At 50.5% G+C, this 22373-nt stretch overlaps 1 protein-coding gene across 1 annotated transcript in view; it reads left to right on the top strand.

The window, feature by feature from the left end:
- The window catches only part of LOC308676591 (helicase SRCAP-like), a 36612-nt gene extending 16882 nt beyond the window's left edge, over positions 1–19730 (top strand). Inside the window, exons 20-33 of the mRNA XM_081342485.1 lie at positions 180–728; positions 825–992; positions 4732–4962; positions 5670–5996; positions 7386–7627; positions 7766–8163; positions 8601–8803; positions 8951–9120; positions 11319–11515; positions 12982–13096; positions 13344–13472; positions 13568–13750; positions 14215–14298; positions 14734–19730. Of these exons, the coding sequence (XP_081198611.1) occupies positions 180–728; positions 825–992; positions 4732–4962; positions 5670–5996; positions 7386–7627; positions 7766–8163; positions 8601–8803; positions 8951–9120; positions 11319–11515; positions 12982–13096; positions 13344–13472; positions 13568–13750; positions 14215–14298; positions 14734–18480 (6743 nt within the window). The 3' untranslated portion in view covers positions 18481–19730. The remainder of the gene's footprint in view (positions 1–179; positions 729–824; positions 993–4731; positions 4963–5669; positions 5997–7385; positions 7628–7765; positions 8164–8600; positions 8804–8950; positions 9121–11318; positions 11516–12981; positions 13097–13343; positions 13473–13567; positions 13751–14214; positions 14299–14733) is intronic.
- The last annotated feature ends 2643 nt before the right edge of the window (positions 19731–22373 follow it).

Genomic DNA, 22373 nt, shown 5'->3' with positions numbered 1-22373 from the left:
AATCATGCCGGCCACATGACCACGGAGATGTCCTCGGACAAGCGCTGGCTCTTTGGCTTTGAAACGGAGATGAGCACCGGCCCCTAGAGTTGGAAACGACTAGCAGGCATGTGCGGGGGAACCTTTACCTTACCTTTTAACCTTGTTTTCTCTCTCTCTCTCTTCCCCCCCCCCTACAGTGCTGCCCATGGCAATGACTGCAGCTCAGCTGGTCCCAAATACTCCCCGGCCTCTCCTCTCGCCACCTCCTGTTTCTCCTACCACAACCACCGCCTCCTCTCTCAAGCCTGCGCCAGTCCCACTCCCAGTGAGCCAGCAGCCCCCAGTTAGCAGCTTGAGTGGCGCCGCAGTGCGACAGCACCCCCCCGCTAATACTTTGAGCATCACCTCTGTCCAACAGCAGCCCCCCATCAGCCCCCTGGGCATCAGTCCTATGGCTCAGCAACCCCCCACCAACCCCCAATCCATTAATACACTTAGCATATCCACCCTTAACGCTCTGGGTGTATCCCCTGTAGGGGGGCAGCAGCCACCCCCGACCAACCCTTTGGGCCCAGGACATGCGGGAGCTACCACTCAACAGTCCACCAGCGCCATTGGGGGCATGGTGAAGCCCATGAACATCCATTCTGCCGTACCTACCTTGCCCGGATACAACTTTGCTGCCGCGGCCGGAGGTGTACAGCAAAGGCTTTTGCTGTCCCCGGATATGCAGGCGCGATTGCCTTGTAAGTATTAAGGAGCCAGCAAGAAATGGGCGGCCGCCATGCCATGATGGTTTGAAAATCTAACCCCTCCTTTATTTCCCCCCCCCTTCACTGCAGCAGGTGAAGTAGTCAGCATTGGTCAACTCGCCTCGTTGGCTAACCGGCCTCTCCAAGGTGCTCCAGGCAGTAAACCCCTCACATTCCAGATCCAAGGCAACAAGCTTACCTTGACGGGTACCCAAGTTCGCCAGGTCACTATGCCTCAGCCAGCCCGACAGCTGCCAAGTAGGTAAACCCCAGTCCTGAACAGCCCCAATGACCCCCTTGTCCTCTTGTCACGAATAAGACAGCTTTGGGTAACCTTGACTTAGGGAAGCTTAGTAATGTTTGATTAGAGATTAGACTGAGATTCGGCAAGCCATAATACAAAATAGTGGTCTGGGAACCAGGTACTTCTGAGCACTCCGTTCAGGGATTTGTTTTCGGAACTATGGCTTGTGCCTTAATACATCTGCCATACAAACCTTAATTTTAGCTAAGGGCGGGGGGGGGGAGGAGGGGCTATTTGTTGTCCCTTGAAATCGGAAGGCTTGTTTTGTTCAAAATTAGCAAGAGAATGTCAGGTCCTAATGTACAGGTAGTCCTCGATTAACGAGCACAATTGAGCCCCAAATTTTTGTTGCTAAGTGAGACATTTCTTAAGTGAATTTTGCTCCATTTTACGACCTGTCTTGCCACGGTTGTCAAACATATCACTGCAGTTGATAAATTAGTAACCCGGTTGTTAAGTGAATCTGGTTTTCCCATTAGCTATGCTTGTCAGAAGGTCGCAAAACGTCGTCACATGACCCTATGACACTACAGCAGTCTCATAAATGTGAGTCAGTTGCCAAGTGTCTCAATTTTGATCACGGGACTGGGTGTGTGTGTGTGTGTGCTGCAACAGTTGTAAGTGTGAAAAACGGCCATAAGTCACTTTTTCCAGGGCCGTTGTAACTTCAAACGGTCATTAAACCGCTGTAAGTCAAGGACTACCTTTACTTTCTAGTCATCCTTGAGTAGATCTTTTCAGCATAAGAAACACTCCTGCATGATGTGTGTGTCTTATAAATCCCATGAGACAACTTTAAACTTTGCCCTGGCTCTACACAGGAATGCTTCCTTCTTGTTATTTAAATGCCATTTATGGAAGAGAATTAAAACATTGGAATTAACAGATCCACTGACAAGATAAAATGCTTGCAAGATTAAATGTCTCCTGTTAAGGGAAAATACCGTATATACTTGAGTATAAGCCGACTCGAGTATAAGCCGAGACCCCCAATTTCACCCCCAAAAACTGGAAAAAGTTATTGACTCGAGTATAAGCCGATCCGCCGTTCTGCAAGCCTGAATACACAGGAATACCCTGTGTGGCCGCGGCTCGTCGGCAGGTCTCCGTTCCTCCTGCCAACCTTTGGGGAGGTTTGGGCGCCTCCCCAAACCTCCCCAAACGTCGGCAGGTCTCCGTTCCTCCTGTCGACCTTTGGGGAGGTTTGGGCGCCTCCCCAAACCTCCCCAAACCTCGGCAGGTCTCCGTTCCTCCTGCCGACCTTTGGGGAGGTTTGGGCGCCTCCCCAAACCTCCCCAAACCTCGGCAGGTCTCCGTTCCTCCTGCCGACCTTTGGGGAGGTTTGGGCGCCTCCCCAAACCTCCCCAAACCTCGGCAGGTCTCCGTTCCTCCTGCCGACCTTTGGGGAGGTTTGGGCGCCTCCCCAAACCTCGGCAGGTCTCCGTTCCTCCTGCCGACCTTTGGGGAGGTTTGGGCGCCTCCCCAAACCTCTGCAGGTCTCCGTTCCTCCGCGCAGACCTGCCGACCTTTGGGGAGGTTTGGGCGCCTCCCCAAACCTCGGCAGGTCTCCGTTCCTCCTGCCGACCTTTGGGGAGGTTTGGGCGCCTCCCCAAACGTCCCCAAACCTCGGCAGGTCTCCGTTCCTGTTTGGGGAGGTTTGGGCGCCTCCCCAAACCTCCCCAAACCTCGGCAGGTCTCCGTTCCTCCGCGCAGACCTGCCGACCTTTGGGGAGGTTTGGGCGCCTCCCCAAACGTCCCCAAACCTCGGCAGGTCTCCGTTCCTGTTTGGGGAGGTTTGGGCGCCTCCCCAAACCTCCCCAAACCTCGGCAGGTCTCCGTTCCTCCGCGCAGACCTGCCGACCTTTGGGGAGGTTTGGGCGCCTCCCCAAACGTCCCCAAACCTCGGCAGGTCTCCGTTCCTGTTTGGGGAGGTTTGGGCGCCTCCCCAAACCTCCCCAAACCTCGGCAGGTCTCCGTTCCTCCGCGCAGACCTGCCGACCTTTGGGGAGGTTTGGGCGCCTCCCCAAACCTCCCCAAACCTCGGCAGGTCTCCGTTCCTGTTTGGGGAGGTTTGGGCGCCTCCCCAAACCTCGGCAGGTCTCCGTTCCTCCGCGCAGACCTGCCGACGTTTGGGGAGGTTTGGGGAGGCGCCCAAACCTCCCCAAACAGGAACGGAGACCTGCCGAGGTTTGGGGACGTTTGGGGAGGCGCCCAAACCTCCCCAAAGGTCGGCAGGTCTGCGCGGAGGAACGGAGACCTGCCGAGGTTTGGGGAGGTTTGGGGAGGCGCCCAAACCTCCCCAAACACGAACGGAGACCTGCCGAGGTTTGGGGACGTTTGGGGAGGCGCCCAAACCTCCCCAAAGGTCGGCAGGTTTGCGCGGAGGAACGGAGACCTGCCGAGGTTTGGGGAGGTTTGGGGAGGCGCCCAAACCTCCCCAAACAGGAACGGAGACCTGCCGAGGTTTGGGGAGGTTTGGGGAGGCGCCCAAACCTCCCCAAAGGTCGGCAGGAGGAACGGAGACCTGCCGAGGTTTGGGGAGGCGCCCAAACCTCCCCAAAGGTCGGCAGGAGGAACGGAGACCTGGGGAGGTTTGGGGAGGCGCCCAAACCTCCCCAAAGGTCGGCAGGAGGAACGGAGACCTGCCGAGGTTTGGGGAGGCGCCCAAACCTCCCCAAAGGTCGGCAGGAGGAACGGAGACCTGGGGAGGTTTGGGGAGGCGCCCAAACCTCCCCAAAGGTCGGCAGGAGGAACGGAGACCTGCCAAGGTTTGGGGAGGCGCCCAAACCTCCCCAAAGGTCGGCAGGAGGAACGGAGACCTGCCGAGGTTTGGGGAGGTTTGGGGAGGCGCCCAAACCTCCCCAAAGGTCGGCAGGAGGAACGGAGACCTGCCGAGGTTTGGGGAGGTTTGGGGAGGCGCCCAAACCTCCCCAAAGGTCGGCAGGAGGAACGGAGACCTGCCGAGGTTTGGGGAGGTTTGGGGAGGCGCCCAAACCTCCCCAAACGTCGGCAGGTCTGCGCGGAGGAACGGAGACCTGCCGAGGTTTGGGGAGGCGCCCAAACCTCCCCAAACGTCGGCAAGTCTCCGTTCCTCCGCGCCCTGCCTGCCTGCTTCTTTCCGCTGCGGAAAGAAGCAGGCAGGCAAGGCGCGGAGTTTGGGGAGGTGCGCGCGCACCTCCCCAAACCTCCCCAAACTTCGGCAGGTCTCGGACGGCGGTGGCTTGGGAGAGGTGCGGGCGATCCCGGAAGCACCAAAGCCTCGGCCGCGCACAAGTCCTCGGTAAGTTTTTTTTGTTGACTGGAGTATAAGCCGAAGTGGAATTTTTCAGCCCAAAAAGTGGGCTGAAAAATTCGGCTTATACTCAAGTATATACGGTAATATGTTAAGGGAAAGTAATAGTGACAGGCTGTCAGGGAGATAATGTTGAAAGGGAAACGAAGTGGCAGGTAGCTTTTTTTTATTATTGGAGCAGCCCCTCTAAGCTCCTGGTGTCTCTTTGTGAGTCATCCGGTGACCCGAGGGATAGAGCAAAATTAGAGCCTTGCTTGACTCAGAGGACCACTGCTTCTCAGTGGGAGCTCTCAAGGAGGGCTTACAGATATATTGAAAATGTTACTTAAACATTGCAGACAGAAAAAGGAACAGAATGGGCAAGAATTCTCTTTTCCTTCTCTCTTTTTTTCTCTCTCCAGGGAATGTAGTTCACTTGGTGTCCGCTGGGGGGCAGCACCACATCATCAGCCAGCCGGCCCAAGTGGCTTTGATCCAGGCGATGGCCCAGCAGGCAGGGCAGAACCCAGTTAGTGTGCAGAATGTTCCAGGCCTCCAGCCTCCCACCATCCTGCCGGTCCCAGCTACCAGCACAACTGTGCCACCCGTTGCTTCCACAGCAACAATCAGCGTCCCGATTGCTGTTACCCAAGGTCAGTCTATCTCTCGTAGCCTAGATTTTCCTTCTGGCTTGTGAGGGAAATGTTCTTTCAGGAAACGGACTTGGGTACATGAAGCCCCTTCCTGCAACTGGTTGCCCTCCACCAGCTTTCCTTTCTGATGACTGTCTTTGAGGCGTGCTACCTCTGGAATTACATGGCCAGTCGACTCTCGTCGTCTTTTGGCCGTCTTTTTCTTTCTTTATGCCTTATTTGCGTTTCAGATAGCCCTTGACTTAGTGACCACAATTGAGCCCAAAAATTCCTGTGGCTAAGTGGCAGATTTGTTGTGAGTTTTGCCCCGTTTTACAGCTTTCCTTGCCCCATTTGTTAACTGACTGACTGCAGTTGTTAAATTAGTAAGACGGCTGTTAAGTGAATCTGCCTTCCCCATTGACTTTGCTTGTCAGAAAGTCGCCAAAGGTGATCATGTCACACACACACACACACACACACGGGGATCCGGCGGCTGTCATAAATGTGAGTTGGTTGCCAAGCGTCTGAATTTTGATCACATGACCATGGGGATGCTGCAGTGGTCACAAGTGTGAAAGAGGGTCCGAAGTCACTTTTTTTCCAGCGCTGTTATAACTTTGAATGGCCACTAAATGGAACTGTCACGGAGTACCTGTAGTAAGCAGATTATCAGAAATAACTGTCCTTCAAAATTGAGCCTCTCCTCTGCCTTTTGTTTCTCACAGTGCCGTCCTCAGCAGTGAATAGTTCGGGCGTAGTGAAGATTGTCGTACGGCAGGCTCCTCGAGATGGCTTAGTGTCCCCATCACCTGGGCCACAGCATCCACCCATGCGCCCTGTGACGCCAACAACCGCCAGTACTTTACCTGGCCTTCCAACAGCCCTCTTGGCCCAGCGGGCCACACTCCCTGTGAACCCCGTCTCTTCGTTTAGGCTGCCCAACCAACCCCTGGTCCCACTGAGGCCACCTGCACCAGCCCCCCTACAGACCCTTGTGAGACCCACGCTGCGAATGGTACACGCCTCAAATCCCAACCTGGAGCAACAGCTGGGTGAGCATGTCTTAAAATCACCAGGTGGGATTTCATGCATCAAAAAGAATTTGGGAGTTGGATCCCACTGCCAGCTTCAAACTGATCTTTTTTTAAAAAAAAAAAAGGATGTCACATAAAAAAGAAAAATCAAGGAATGTGTTAATCTGGTAAACAAAGACTAACTGTAGATGTATTCTTCTAATTTTATGCAGATAAATGACCGATAGTTCATGTAATAAAATGTTAAAACAGATAAATTAGTATATTAGACAAGTGAAATAGGATTAGGAATGGAAAATTTTGGCTGATTCATGAAATGGGCCATCTGCATATAAGCACATACGTAATTTTTACCTCCTAATGTGACTGTGATTTCAGAATTTCTAATAGCACATGTAAACAGTTCTAAATTAAAAAGAAAAGATGAAAGAGGGCATCTTTGACGAGGTGCATAATGTAATGTTACCCTCTGAAAATACTCCGAATTAATTAAACTACATCAGGGTAGGCTATAAACTGTAGGGAATCCATAATAAGTCAGTGCCTGTTTCAAAAACGTCCAGGAAATCATATCAAAAGCATTTTCAGTATCCAGAAGAATAATTGCTAAATTCTACCAGTTTAGAATTACAGTAGTTAGAGTAAAAATATATTATCAAAAAGCTGACAGTCCTGCATAGATTCAGATTTCTTCATAGCCCTCTAAACTGGTAAAATGATAGTTCAAATATAGCAAAACCCATGCATTCTTTAAATCCTTCTGTAGTGGATGGAGAACTGGTAACTGTCCAGCTGCTGTTACAACGTATTTTGCAGTCAGAAAGGTGTGCTGCATTCATTTCTCTTGTCGTATTTTCAAAATGCATTTCAAAAGATTACGAGGATCTACAGAAGCCAGGGCAAGGGACGTGGTGGCTCAGTGGGTTAGGACGCTGAGCTTGTCGATCAGAAGGTCGGCAGTTTGGCGGGTCGAATTCCGAGTGCCGCGTAACAGAGTGAGCGCCTGTTACTCGTCCCAGCTTCTGCCAACCTAGCAGTTCGAAAGCACGTAAAAATGCAAGTAGAAAAATAGGGACCACTACGGTGGGAAGGTAACAGCGTTCCGTGCGCCTTTGGCGTCTAGTCATGCCGGCCACATGACCACGGAGACGTCCTCGGACAAGCGCTGGCTCTTCGGCTTTGAAACAGAGATGAGCACCGGCCCCTAGAGTTGGAAACGACTAGCACGCATGTGCGGGGGAACCTTTACCTTACAGAAGCCAGTGAGTCTTCTAAACAAAATTAACCTATGCAATAACTCCAATCCAAAGAGGGAGCCAAGTGGCATATTACCACACTATAAACATGAAAGAGATTGTAGATTTGTCGGCAATCCTCCTCACGATTGCTCTTCTGTTTCCTTCACAGTTCCTCCTCCCCCGCCTCCCACAGTTACTTCATTTGCTATCAGCCCAGCTGCCACTGTTACTGTTTCTGCCAACACTTCTCCTACAATGGTGTCCCAGATTGCCTCAAGCCCCATGCCCAAGGAGGAACCGGAGATGTTAACTCTGCGTTCTACTACACCTACACCACCACCACCCCTTTCCATCCTGGCCCCAAGGCCGAGACGGCAACCTCCTCCCCCGCCCCGCTCCCCTTTCTTTCTGGTGAGTTCCTTGGCTCAGGGACGTGGCTTTCGGGGGGGTGGGGGGAGGGGGCTGAAGGAACAGGGTAGTTGAGAGGTTGCGGCAGGGAGGTGATAAGTTGGATACAGTTCTATCCGCTTGGCTTGCTCTGGCCTCCAGGAAGCACTTGACGAGAAGAGGAAGAAGCAGAAGGAGGAGCGCCTTGACCGGCTTTTCCGTCTCAATGAGCAGCACTGCAACCTTGCGCCTGTCTACGGTACCGAAGTGCTACGCTTTTGCACCCTCTTTCCTCCTGCTCTGCCGCCTCCCCAGGAAAAGGAGGAGGAGGAGGAGGAAGAGGAGGCCATGGTGGAGCCGAGTGAAGAAGAGCGAGCCACGGCAACCCAGAACATAGAGCCAAAGGGCTCAAGGGGATCTGGATACACCCATTGCTACGCAGCCCAAGTGCAAAGGAGCACTCAGCATCTCGAGGCCTATTGGCAGAGGTCAGAAACCTTGGCCCAAGCAATCCTGACACCCAAGCAACGGATTGAGGAGCTGACGGACATTATAGAGAGGTAATATTTTCCTGCAGATACTTGGCTGTTTTGAAGCGGTGGTGCTAAAGTGGGGGGAGGGAGCAGAAGCATGAAGATATCTTTTTGAGTGTTTCAAAATATTCCTGTGAGTTCCAGCTTTAGTCGAATCTTCCTCTCTTATTTTCTGGAGGTATTTTATATGTTTATCAAAGTTTTAACCCACATTGATTACTTTATAAGTAACTCAAGGTGGCAGATGTATCTGATACTACTTCCTCTTCCTATTTTCCCCACAACTACAACTCTGTGAAGTGAGTTGGGCTGAGAGAGAGCGACTGGCTCAAAGTAGCCCAGCCTAAGGTGGGAGTACAACTCACGGTCTCCTGGTTCCTGGGCCAGCACCTTAACCACTACACCAGACTGGCTGTTGAACTTCTATTCTTACATCTCCTTTACTGTCTGTTCACCTTTTGCAGGTTCATTTTCGTTATGCCTCCTGTGGAGGCTCCTGCTATCACCATGCACACCTCTCATCCTCCCCCGACACTCCTGCTCCAGAAGTCAGTCTTCAAGGAGACCTTGCGCCAAGAGCTCTCGCCACACGCAAGTTGTTTGCATCGTATCATCTGCAACATGAGGACCCAGTTCCCGGACCTTCGCCTCATCCAGTACGACTGTGGTATGTGGTGAGAAGAGTTAAGGTGCACTTGACACCGATCGGAAACGAGGGCAATGCGTTAGCCTGCTTGTGAGGTCAAGCAAATTGTTTTTTGGGTTGGCAGATATATCACTGCCCATTGCTCTCTGTTCTTTCATTTGTTTTCAGGGAAATTGCAGACTTTGGATGTTCTACTACGGCAGCTCAAAGCTGAATCCCACCGGGTCCTGATTTTCACCCAGATGACCCGCATGTTGGACGTGTTGGAACAATTCCTCAATTATCACGGGCATATCTATCTGCGATTGGATGGTAGCACTCGGGTAGAGCAACGGCAGGTAAGCGACAGCAGTTTGTGCCCTTCCTGAAATGTTAAGCAAAATCCCTGCCTGTCTGCCAGAAGTGATTCGTGCTGCTTCCTTCCTACCTGGTTTATTCACTTAAAACAACGTAGAAGGCCACCTGTCTCGCAGAAGTGATTCTGACGTGCGTACAAAGATTTAAGAGCAACCGTAGTTTAACAAAATGTCCACAGCAATAAACAGAGTCCAATTCACAGTGAGTAACATTAACCAGAGCTTGATCAACCAAACAGCCCGAACACCTGGGGGAACAGCAAGAGACTCAAAAGGATCTAGACCAGGGGTATTTTTTATTTATTTTTTATTTATTTTTATTAGATTTATATACCGCCCTTTCCCGAAGGACTCAGGGCGGTTTACAGGGTATTTAAAACAAAACCACTACAAAAGTTAAAAACAATTAAAAAAAGATTAAATCATCCCTAAAATTAAAAACCCCAGTTAAAAACTCAGCCTGGGCCGGAGAGCTCAAAGAGCCAGGTCTTCAGGTCCTGGCGAAATGAACGAAGGTCGGGGGCAGTCCTAAGCTCCACAGGCAGCTGGTTCCAGAGGGCAGGCGCACCCACAGAGAAGGCCCTTCCTCTGGGTGTTATCCGCCGGCAGTCTTTTACCGGCGGCACCCTGAGAAGACCCTCCCTGTGAGTGCACTGGACGAAGGGAGCAGGTGTTCCCTCAGATATCCCGGACCCAAGCCATTTAGGGCTTTATAGGTCATCACCAGCACCTTGAATCTCACCCGGAGGGCAACCGGAAGCCAATGCAGCTTGCGGAGTAGAGGTGTTACATGGGAGTATCGGGAAACCCCCATCACAACTCGCGCGGCCGCATTCTGCACCAGCTGAAGCCTCCGAGTGGTCCTCAAGGGCAGCCCCATGTAGAGAGCGTTGCAGTAGTCTAGACGGGAGGTCATGAGCGCATGAGTGACTGTGCGTAGGGCATCTCGGTCCAGATAGGGCCGCAACTGGCGCATCAAGCGAACCTGGGCAAAAGCCCCCCTGGTCACGGCTCCTATATGATCTTCCAAAGTGAGCCGTGAATCCAGGAGTACGCCCAAGTTGCGAGCCCTATCAACGGGTGGGTAACACCTCACCCCCCATAATTAAAGATGGACAAAACTGGTTCATCCGAGATGCCGGTATGCACAGCCACTCAGTCTTGGCAGGATTGAGTCGAAGCCTGTTTCTCCCCATCCAGACGCGGGCTGCCTCTAGCTGGCTCAGGAATTCTGGGAGTTGAAGTCCATGAGTCATAAAAGAGCCAAGGTTGCCTACCCCTGATCTAGGCCATCCTAATCTCTGGAAGGATGCAGATTCATAGGGCAAACACTACCATTGGGAGTGCGTGACTTTGGAATCCCAACAATTTAACGTCGTTTAATCGAAGGGACCTGGAGGCAGTCACGGAAAATTGACGCGTTGAATATTTGAAAAAAAAAATAGCTTTCATTCAGAATACATTTTTAAAACTACTGGCTTTTTCTTTGGTTGAATTATGCTGCATAGGTAAGGGAATAACTGGGACAGTCCAAGACTTTGGGGTGGGGTGTTTCAGAATGAGACTATTGCAAATTATGGAGACTTATGTCCTGTTAAGAGGGACGCGGTAGCTCAGTGGGTTAGGACGCTGAGCTTGTCGATCAGAAGGTCGGCAGTTTGGTGGGTCGGATCCTGACTGCCGCGTAGCAGAGTGAGCGCCTGTTACTCGTCCCAGCTTTGGTCAACCTAGCAGTTGGAAAGCACGTAAAAATGCAAGTAGAAAAATAGGGACCACTACGGTGGGAAGGTAACAGCGTTCCATGCGCCTTTGGCGTCTAGTCATGCCTGCCACATGACCACGGAGACGTCCTCGGACAAGCGCTGGCTCTTCGGCTTTGAAAAAGAGATGAGCACCGGCCCCTAGAGTCGGAAACGATTAGCACGCATGTGCGGGGGAACCTTTACCTTTACTATGTCCTGTTAATTGAAGGGTGTTTTTTTTTAAAAAAAAAATGTAAAATGTAGTTCTGAAAAAAAATGATTTTGTATGTTATCAAATTAAGATAATTGTATCGCCTGCTTTTTAATCGTGTAATTCATACATGAAGTCAGTTCATAAACTTACCTTCCTCTTCTGAAGCTAGGAGGTAAAGGCAGAATCCCGGTCCAGGATTTTCTTTCTTTCTTTGATTTTGGCAGGCATTGATGGAGCGTTTCAATGCAGACAAGCGCATCTTCTGTTTCATCTTGTCAACACGCAGCGGTGGGGTGGGAGTGAACCTGACCGGTGCTGACACTGTGGTGTTCTATGACAGTGACTGGAACCCCACCATGGATGCTCAGGCCCAAGATCGCTGCCACCGTATCGGGCAGACACGGGATGTTCACATCTACAGGTTAACTAAGCTTTCCATTCCACGTGTGACAGCATTGGCTAGTCTAATTTAGCTATGTTATTCTCCAGGATTTCAGTCTGCACACTTGGGAAATGAGGTTGGGGAAGATGTACAAAGCATGGGATCTAGAGGATTATGCCTCTGTCAAGCGCCCAGGAGATTCAGGCAGTTCAAATCAGTACAAGTAGTCCTCGACTTAACAACAGTTCCTTTAGTGACTGAAGTTAAAACGGCCCTAAAAGAAAGTGACAACCATTTCACACTTACAGTCAATCGTTGCAGCATCCCTGTGCCCACCTGGATCAAAATTCAGACGCTTCGCAACTGACTCGTATTTATGACGTTTGTAGCACCTTGGGGTCATATCAGCTTCTGCAATCTTCTGACAAGCAAAGTCAGTGTGGGAAACCAGATTCACTTAACAACCGTGTTACTTAACAACTGTAGTGATTCACCTAAGAACTGTGGCAGGAAAGGTCGTAACATGGAGCCAAATTCAGTGAACTAATGTTTCACTTAGCAGCAGAAATTTTGGGCTCAATTGTGGTTATAAGTCGAGGAATACCTGTATAAAGATTTATTGCAAGGTTAAGCTCTCTACAAGAATCTGACCATCTAGCAGCTAAGGGAAATGAGCGGGAAGTGAGAGAGGCATTCAAGATGGGCTGTTCTTAGATGTCTTGCAGGCAACTCGTGATTTATGATGCTGTTGTGATTCAGGGTCAGCCTGTGGGTTCGGCAGTTGGGTGATGATTCAGAGGAGGAGGAGGGGGGGTTTGGAGAGCCTGCAGAGAACAGTTCTGAGGCTTCGCAGAGCTCTCAGCCAGGCCCCTCCCATCTGGTTACTACTCAGACCCAGCCTGACAGCTTGGATGAAGATGACCCACAACTGGCCCTGTTCAAGGACACCCGAAGCAGGAGGCAGTCAGTCAGGAGTAAACAGAGGAAGGCAATGGGGCACCTCGGAAGGAGGCAAAGAGAAGCCACGCCTTGAAACTGTTTAAAAGGGGAATGTGTGGGAGGGCTGGTTGCTGAAGGCAACCGTTTGAGCAGCTTCTGTTTTAGTGGTTCGTATTTTGTTTTGCTTAGTTTGCTCTGTCTTGGATCTGTTTTGTGTAAATAAATTTGGCGGCCGTACTTCCAGCCTGTTGCCTTTTGTATAGGGGTTGTCCCTGGCTTTTCTGCAGGGCCGGTAGTAGGCTGGAACAGAACAGATGCGTTTGATCCTTCCCTCAGGCTCAGCCTAGTCATCTCCTACAGCATCATTATAATAGATGGCCACACTCCCATTTTTCAGCACCAGCAATTAGAAGGAGCTCGTAGCTGCAGAAAAGGCTTTAGACGTTTAATAATTGTATTATAGCAATAGCTTTTTTTGAAAAATAAACTTTGTAAGTTTCATAGGTTTTTCCCGCAGACACAGTTGGCTAGCAGTAACTTACAGATTAATTCTCTGATGCCTTTAGGTTGATCAGCGAAAGGACTGTGGAGGAAAATATTCTGAAGAAAGCTAATCAGAAAAGGATGCTAGGAGATATGGCTATTGAAGGGGGCAACTTCACTACAGCCTACTTCAAGCAGGTAACCATAAACATCTGTAATTGATCCTGGACCTTGGTGCTGAATTGTGAGGTCCTTGGTGCATGGGACCAGTGGTTTGACTGACAGTGCTTTATTCTTAAGCATCTTAACGCTGCCCTGTTACTCTTGAGACATCCTTAGTTATGTTAACCTGCTACAAGAAAGATAACAAAAAAAAATCACCAGATGTGTAGGCCAGCAGTTCCTATCTTAAGGATAATTTGTAATTTAATTTCTCTGCCCTCAGCAAACTATTCTTGAGCTGTTTGACATGCCGCTAGATGAACCCACGAAGAAAGAAGGAGATATCCCAGTTCCGGTGCAGGAGGAGGAAGAGGATCCCATGGCCACCAAGCAGACACAGATTCTAGAACAGGTGGGTTACTTTATTCATAACGTTGAACAAAAGGGAGCTGCCCTACTTTGGTCAGGACTGTTGTGATTTCTGCCTGGAAATGTCTTCCCTCACAGGCACTGTGCAAGGCTGAGGACCCTGAAGACATTCGGGCAGCTACTCAGGCCAAGGCAGAGCAAGTGGCTGAGCTGGCAGAATTCAATGAGAACATTCCTTTGGATGCAGAAGACCGGTCCAGCAAAGAGGAAGAAGAAGAAATTTCTAAGGCAGAGCAGGAAATTGCTTCACTCGTAGAACAGGTACATAACATCCTGCCTTTTAACCTGAGATGAAAGTGGAAGGCTACCCCTTTATTCTATAATGTACACCTGCTGCAATCATACGAAGATATCGTTTCCTTTAGATCGGGAGTGTCCATCCTTTGGCAACTTTGGATCTTGAAGTTGCCAAGGGTGGACAGCGCTGCTTTAGATTCAGGCAGATGATTTTATTTATCTTTTTTAGCTTGTTTTAAGTGTATATGGCTGCCCATCTCATCATGACTGAGGCCAACCATAACTTTAAAAATAACAATCAAACAGCAGCATACCGGTGAATCCGTAATTGGCTGTAGGAATAAAGATTTAAGCACTCAAAATTCCAACACAAATACAAACATCTCACAATGCCCTGCATTCCAAACCCTGTGCCCGAAATAATTGCAAAACATGTGATGTGTTCTTTTAAAAAAATCCCCTGTGATTTTTTCCCCCCCATTTTCCAGCTCACTCCTATTGAGCGTTATGCCATGAACTTTTTGGAGGCATCTCTGGAGGACGTCAGTCGGGAGGAGTTGAAGCAAGCCGAGGTAAATTTCAGCTCCCTGGTTGGTGAAATTCTTTTGTATAATAACTTGTCAGAAAAATGGGAATCAAGGATCGTGCAACTTTTCTTTTTAAGCTGGCTAAATCTTATGTTAAATGTTGGGTCAGTTCCTCAGTCTGATTCAACTTCTTTAAAATAGCCGTAAAGCAACCATCTTCCAGGCTGTTGAGAGTCCCATTTTTCTGGTCTCCCAACCTTTCATGGAGAGGACAATCAGCACATCATGTATGTTAAAAGGCAGGGCTGTCTCCAGTTATGATGAGGATATTTAGCATTTAGTCCTATTGAGAAAGGGAAAAATGGGTTAAGAGTCTTATTTTTCAGATACCTTTGAGTAGCTCACAGGGCCAGAATCCTTGCCAAGCTAGTGGTGATTCCCCCTTTGGTTCCTCCTTATCTGATTTCTCTGTTATTCCAGGAACAGGTGGAAGCTGCCCGCAAAGATATTGACCAGGCTAAGGATGAGGTGGTCTTTAAACTGCCAGAAGATGAAGATGAGAGTTACCTCCTTGAGGAAGGCTCCAGCAAGAAAAGCAAGAAGGCCAAGATTCCTAGCCGGACAGGCTCAGAGAGGACCGGCACCCGCATGAGCGAACGGCTGCGTAGCACTCGTCTTCCACCAAAGGATGGGGATGGCGGAGATGTGGAATCCTCCCAGTCAAGGCTGCCCAATCTCCGGCATTCCCGAATGGTGACAGATGAGGAAGATGACAACCTGCCCCAAGTAGCCCAGCATACCAGAAGTGCTTCAGTGCGTAGAGAGCTGGTGCGGGAAGAAAAGCGGGCTCAGATTGTCCCGAATACTCGTAGAACTTTGACCCGGCGGGAAGAGCTATGGAATAAAGGACTAACTAGTGGGGAGAAGGTGCAGAAAATGCCCCCCCACAGAAGCGAAGCTTCTGGTGACAGGTTTTTGAGAGCTAATCTCCATAGAACAGACACCCCATCTGCTGTGGATAAATGGCTACAAGCTGCTCCACAGAAATCAGATCCTGGAGTTGCTGGGGACAGAATTCTAAGAGGTACCACATCGAAGACCGAGACCCTGGTTGTTGATGAAAGATTACCAGGAAGTGTCCCACAGGCATCAGATACCAACATGGATAAAGGGCCCAGGCTAGGCCTACAGAAGTCTGAAAAAACCTCTGGGCCAGATAAACTTACATGTAGCTCACCTAAGTCTGAGGTGTCAAGGACGGAGGTAAAGGCTCCAGAATTTCACTTGAAAGGACTCGATGGAGAGGCATTTAATTTAAAAGCGGATGTAGAAGAGCAAAAAACAGAAGAAATTTCCCAATTCGGTCCGCCAACCCTGGATTTCCACCCTGTTGAGTCTGCTGCGGATAAGGAAGTTCCAGCATTCCAAGAACAAGACACCCTGATTACTGGGAAATTATTGGGTACACAGACATTACCCGATGCCGGGAAGCTGAATATCCCGGGCAATAAAATGAAAGCAACGACTCCGGTGCTACTTGGCACTGTAAAACTAACTTCTGAGAGCAGGTCTGAGGCCACAGGTGAAATAAATTTACCTGTGATGGAGCAAAAGGTGAGTGGGCAGAAGCCAATGGAAGGAGCAGATGTGAGCACCAGCTACAATGCTGCAGAAGGGGAACCGGTCAATTCTGCGGATGAGGCAACCAGGCAGATCTCTCCTCGAGAGACCACAGCACCTCCCGATGACGCTGCTAAGGTAGTATCTGAGCCTTTTTCTTCTAAAAGCACAAAAGACGCCAGTTGGGAAACCACAGGCAGTGCAGCATCATTTATGCTGGACAGTGAAGCCCCCAAGATGGACCCCCCTGTGTTTACTTCCTTGGATCACTCTCCAGCTACAAGCTCTCTCCTTCAACTGGAAACCCTGACCTGTATCAAGGAACAAAATGGCTTGAAGGAATCTCTGAGAAGTGGAGACCTCCCTTCTCATATTTCAAGTTTGCTAACTGAGCCCCAGCTTGAAATCTTGCCCTTGGGGGGTACATCCCCGATATCTCAAACCGCTGACTACAAAGTGAACAGTCTGGATGAAACAACCGCTCAGAATCAAGGAGCGGTAGGGAAAAACAACCATGGGGAGGGGCCCCAGGAGACCAGGCTCGCAGCAGTCTGCCCCAGCTCTGCCTCTTCGCAGGAGAGTTCATCCCTTCAAGGAAATTTGTCTTCAGATGACAGCCTTTCACCGAACAAACTTCCACGCCGTCGAACCAGCGCTGATGTGCAAATCCAGCAAAGCTGTCAAACGCCAGATGGCCCTGCCGCCAAAGTCTTACGCAAGTTGCCAGGCCGCCTGGTCACGGTGGTGGAAGAGAAAGAGCTCATTCGTCGACGACGTAATCGCACTGGCAAGCTGGATTCCACCCCCAGCGCAGTGATGAATCTGGGCAGCGTCCCGGCACAAAGCCTGTCAGAGCCAGAAATGCCACCTTCTGCTAAAGCCTTGCCTCTGCTGCGGGACTTGCCCGCCCGGCGAAGAATTGAACTGGAGAGCCGGGCAGCAGCCAAAGAAAAGGATGACGGTTCAAAAGGGGAGCTGCCGGGTAATACGTCCTCTGAGCCTGTCAAGCGCAAACGAGGACGTCCTCCCAAGAATAAGTCACCGGATCAGCAGAGTCCAGGGTTGCTCCGCCCCTTTCCTGAGCCAGCTCTGGAGATCAGCCCTTCCCAAAGAAAAGCGCCAGTGAGGAAAACCCCTGAAGGCCATGCAGGGACTCCTCCGTCCCCAGAGCAGAAGGCGCCCGAGAGCTCCACTCCCAAGAGTGAATCTCCCAAGAGCAAGACAGACAGCAGTGAGAACGGTGACTCCCCCATGGAAAAGCGAAGGCGTGGCCGGCCCCCTAAGACTCGGCAATCCCCTGTCATGCCTCACAAGTCTCCTGCTTCCGAAGTGCTGCTATCCCCATCCGCAAAACCTCAGACTGTAGAGCTTCCCACTAAGGTGCAAAAGAAGCTACAGAGATCTCCTGAGGCCGTCTCTGTAACAGAAGGCCCCTCGAAGCTTCACGAGCCGCTAGGCTTGCATCCCAAAGCGGCCATCTCCAAAATCTCCCCTAAAGCACGGAATCGAACTTCACTGCATTCTCAGCCTGGATCGGATTCTAACTCCGCCTTGAAGGGACGAGAATTGTTAACCGCTTCCACTAAAGCGCTTTCCAAACCGTCCACTGAAGCGTGTGAACCTCGAGCTTCTTCCCCTCGAGGGGCCTCTGCCACAGAAGCTTCCTCGGAGACGCAAGATCCGCCTTATCTGTCCCCCGTGTCACGCTCGCTACCCAAAGGAGCCCCCGGCTCCCCGGCAGCAAATTCTCCACCGAAGCGGAAAAGGGGTCGTCCCCCAAAGAACCCGTCTTCGCCTCGGGTGGAGGTGGCCCAACCTCCAGCCTCCAACTCTGACCAGGAGACCTCTTTGGAGAAGCACACCCCGGCTCCTCCTGGCCGCAAGCGACGACGGCGTAGGAGAAAAGATGACCTTGGCCCATCGTTGCCCAGCGCCAATCAGAGCTCCTCGGACGGCGAGGACACCCGACCGCTCACCAGACTTGCCCTGCTCAAGCGGGAAGAAAAGCCGGAGTCTTGCAGCGAGGTGCTAGTTCAGCCCTCTCCAAAGCACATAGGCACCGAGAGGGCTTCATCGGCAGAGAGTAGCACGTGGGAGCAGCCTTCCGGTGACACCCCTGCCCGCTCCACTCGCCTGCGGCCTGGCTGCCTCGTTCCACCGCTGGAGCGGGAAACCCAGCGAAGGAAACGGCGCTGCTCCGTGGAGGGCAAGCGGGTGAGGAACAGCAGCAAGTCACCTGCTTCCCAGGGCATCTCTGAGCAAGAGGGTGGAGAGTCGGAGTCTTCTCTGAGATCTTCCTCGGAATCCAACAGCTATAAGTGTATCCAGCAGTCGAAGCGCCAGTGTTATGACTCAGCCAGGGGCCACGGTCGAAAAAGGGGCCAGGGTCACCAGAGCGGGACGGCCGACCGCATCCTCCGCAGCGCCGCGAAGCCTGCTGAGAATACCCGATCGGGGTTGTCCCCGATTCCCCCCAGGAAAACGGGCCCTGCTTTCTCTCCTTCGGCTGCGGGGGCCCCTGGAGCCCTCTCTTCCCCGACGACCCCTTCCTCCACTGCCCCGGTGACCTCTTCGCAAAGTAACAGAGGCCGCAAGCCCAAGACGTGACCAGAGCGTGAGAGGTCCCACTGGTCTTTCTCTGCGGGGATGGCTCGACCGTCACCTCTCTTCCCGCACCTACAGTAAACCGATCTAGTCCTTCCCCTCCCTTGGCTCTTGTTCCTCCCGTTAATGTGGGGGCAGCTACTGGAGCTCCCTGCATTCCAGTCTTGACTGTTGGAGTACTACTTGAAAGGAGGAGGACGGTGAGCATGGCTCTTCATTCCCAGGTGCTTTGCTGGGAACAGGCAAGGGGCACTCCTGCTGGCGTTGCTCGCTGGGGCTGGGTAGCTCAGTAGCCCACCCCACCCCACTCCACCCCGCAGGTTGTAGTGGCAGGGCCAGCACTTTGCAACGAATTCTGCTACTTCCTAACCGTGAGCAGAGAGAGAGAGAGTAGGAGAGTAGCTTCAGAGTTGTTGCCCCTAGAATAACACTACAGGGCACCTGCTATCTTTAAATGCCCCGGTGCTTTTGGGAAGTCCAGCCCAGGCTTTTGATAGGCACGTGTCATGTTTCGGGCCCAGGTGTTCCTTTGTCCTCTTCCCACCCACCCACCCCCAAGTCCTGCAAAGGATGCCCTCCTGATTTATAAACACGATTAGCTCTTACTTTTTTTAACGGCTTTGGGTTGGTTTTTAAATGACAGTGACCAAATGCTTAGGTCCCCCCTTTTCTGGCGACCCCTTTTTTTGATTGTCTCCCGGCTTATTCCGTTCACCATGTTTGGGCCCTTTTGAGGCATGAAGAGATGGGACAGTTATTTCCCCAACTTGGAGGGCAAGGGAGAGGAGATTTACGCGACACAATCCAGTAAGATTATGTGCTCCTTTTTCTGCATCACCACCCAGAGAAAAATAACCTCCTTTTAAATGATGTCGATCACAGCCTCACTGCTCCAGGGACTTTTTTTTTGTGGGCTCATGAGTTGGGTCAAATCCTTCTCCCCTTCCACTCCTCTTTGTGTACAGCTCTCATTGTAAAATAGATTCTTTTGAACATAAACTATGCAAAGGTTATTTTGTATAGGGGAGCACAACTTTCCCTCCCCTCCCTCACTGCAGTGGGTTTTAGGGGTGTGTGTGTGTGGCAGCAGTTCTCTGGATTTGGGGATGGGTTGCAGTTGGGGTGGAGGGGGGAAGTGTTCCCATGGAGCTGTCTTTCCTACTGAAGCATGTTCAGAACTTGTACAGAAGACCGATGTAATCTTTCTTCAGAATAATGCTATGAATAAAGTGTTAAAAGGGGGAAAAAACACACACACATGGGTTTGTGGAATTTTTTTTAAAAAAAAAGGTTTTTATTTTCTGTGTCTCTTTGGTTAAACAGCTTGCTTGGGCACGGTGGGTCGTGTTGTGTTAAGGGAGCTGCGGGTTGGTGTTTCTCCACATGCCGACATGCTCAAATTCAGCATATTTACCTGATCTCTGTAGCATAGGGTTTCATTTGTTGTCATACTCAGTTGGGCAAACTGGAATCTCTTATTTGCCCCAGTTCCTTGCCCATTTCAAACCGTGGCCAAACCCATTATATTAGTGCACCTGCAGTTGAAAAGTAAAGATTGTGCTAAGAACGGTAGCGAATTATATCTTGAGTTGATTAGGAAATAGCCAAACTTTTATAAAGTATTATCTGGGGATAGAAGTGGAAGATTGTGAACGTTGTATCCAATTTCATAGTCTGTTATCATGACAGCATTTTCATTGTAACCTAACCTTTTAGTGCATTTATTTCCTGCTACCAAGACGACGTAAAAGAGATCGTGACGGGATATAAATGTACTAAATAAATAATTCTGGGAGACAGAAAAGCAAGAAGCAAAATCAACTATTCTGCTTGTTGCGATGGTACGTCTGCGCCACCCTTTGTCCACCTAGTTCGTTCAGAAGCATTGTCCACAGGAAGATGCTTTTTTTTTTTAAACGCTGAATTAGTTCTTGCGTGGAAGCAGGAAACCGTTTCCGAGAAGAAAAATTCTGCCCGTCTCCACTCAGCCAAAACAGCTGACTTCTCTCCGCTGGCAGGCGTGACTGGGGTGGAACACATTCACCTTTTGGGTAAAAGGGTATCAAATGCTAAATCGGGCAAGAAGCCCATCTAGCCTAGAGAAGAGACAACCACAGGGAGAGACCTCCCGAGGGTTGGCCCATGGGAGAAAGAACAGATTTCCTCTCTTGTCCCACGAGGCAGGATCAGTTAAACTCGACGTGAAGTGAGGGAGATGTTGGGAACTCGCAAGCTGTCACCCAGTGGAACAAGCCGCCACAAAAAGTGAATTCTTTGTTCAGTTCTTTTAAGTAGCCTCGGTGGTCGTTTCTCAGAGATGCTCTGGTGAGTCTTACCCTGATCGGGGGGGGAGGAGGGGGGCCCTGCTGCCGTGATTCTGTGATCCTAGCAGGACCGAGGGCGGTGATCCTGGGAGTTGTAGTCCGTTATTTGAACGCTGCAGATTTTCCGTTCCCATTACTGTATACCAAAACGGGGAATATTTCGGTATGGATCGAGACAGTGGTGGTTGGGGGGGGGGAGACGGGGACGGAATGGTAATTCCAGCTCAGGTGAGGGCAGCCGATTGGAAAAGGCTGATCTAGACAGGAAGGAACAGGGAGAAAATAACTCCTTTGCACTAGCAACCAGGCGTGCCAGGCAACAAATTAACCCCATAGCAACCAAACTTGTAATATGCCCTAAAAGGAACCAATAAATACTTGGTGCTTTGCAGTTGCTAGTTTAGGAATGCGGGCAAACTTGTTCCTCAGTCTGCTGGCATCACTTGACAAAACCTGGTGTGTGCTGTCCCACGGCTGCAGCTGAGGTGTGTCCTGATCTGGACATGATGGAGTTGTTTCTAAGCTGCAGCTACTTTCCTGTTTCATCTCATTGACCTCGCCTGAAAAGAAGGGTCCCTAATAAGGGGTCGTTAAATGGAATTGGAATATGCTTGTGGCACTGTCCAAGGAGGAAGAAATCCCAGGCTAAAAAGAAAGGAATCAGAAAGAAAACAAAAAAATCCTGGCTCAGTTCTCTCTCTTCTTCAACCTGAACTTCAATTTGAGCATATTCTGCAGTAAGGTAAGTTGAAGCAAATTGAACACTTCATTGATAAACACTGAAAGATGAGAACTAGCAAAGGGACGTCCATTAATAGCACTTCCATACCGTTCCATAAAGTACGTTCCATGAGGGACGCGGTGACTCAGTGGGTTAGGACACTGAGCTTGTCGATCAGAAGGTCGGCAGTTTGGTGGGTCAAATCCCGAGTGCTGCGTAGCAGATTGGGCACCTGTTACTTGTCCCAGCTTCTGCCCACCTAGCAGTACGAAAGCACCTAAAAATGCAAGTAGAAAAATAGGGACCACTACGGTGGGAAGGTAACAGCGTTCCGTGTGCCTTTGGCGTCTAGTCATGCTGGCCACATGACCACAGACGTCCTCGGACAAGCGCTGGCTTTTCGGCTTTGAAACGGAGATGAGCACCGGCCCCTAGAGTCGGAAACAACTAGCACACGTGCGGGGGAACCTTTATCTTACCTTGATAGCACTCTGGGCAGTTTACAATGTCAGCATATTGCGCACGCACACCCCACAACAATCTGGATCCTCATTTTACCAACCTTGGAAGGAGAAAAGACTCCGTCAACCTTGAGGCCCTTCAGGATCGAACTCCAGGCTGTGGGCAGAGTTAGCCTGCAATACTGCATTGTAACCCCTGTGGCGCAGTGATTAGAAATGCATTATCGCAGGCTAATTCAGCTCGCTGTCAGGAGTTCGATCCTCACCGACTCAAGCCTCCTCTCCTTCCAAGGATGGTAAAACAAGAACCCCTAATAAGGGGTCGTTAAATGGAATTGGAATATGCTTGCGGCACTGTCCAAGGAGGAAGAAATCCCAGGCTAAAAAGAA

The sequence above is a fragment of the Vipera berus genome, assembly GCF_964194415.1.
Source record: "Vipera berus genome assembly, chromosome: W".
In the NCBI taxonomy this organism is placed as follows: Eukaryota; Metazoa; Chordata; class Lepidosauria; order Squamata; family Viperidae; genus Vipera; species Vipera berus.
The sequence above is the reverse complement of the archived record's forward strand: the minus strand, read 5'-3'. Positions and strand labels throughout refer to the sequence as shown.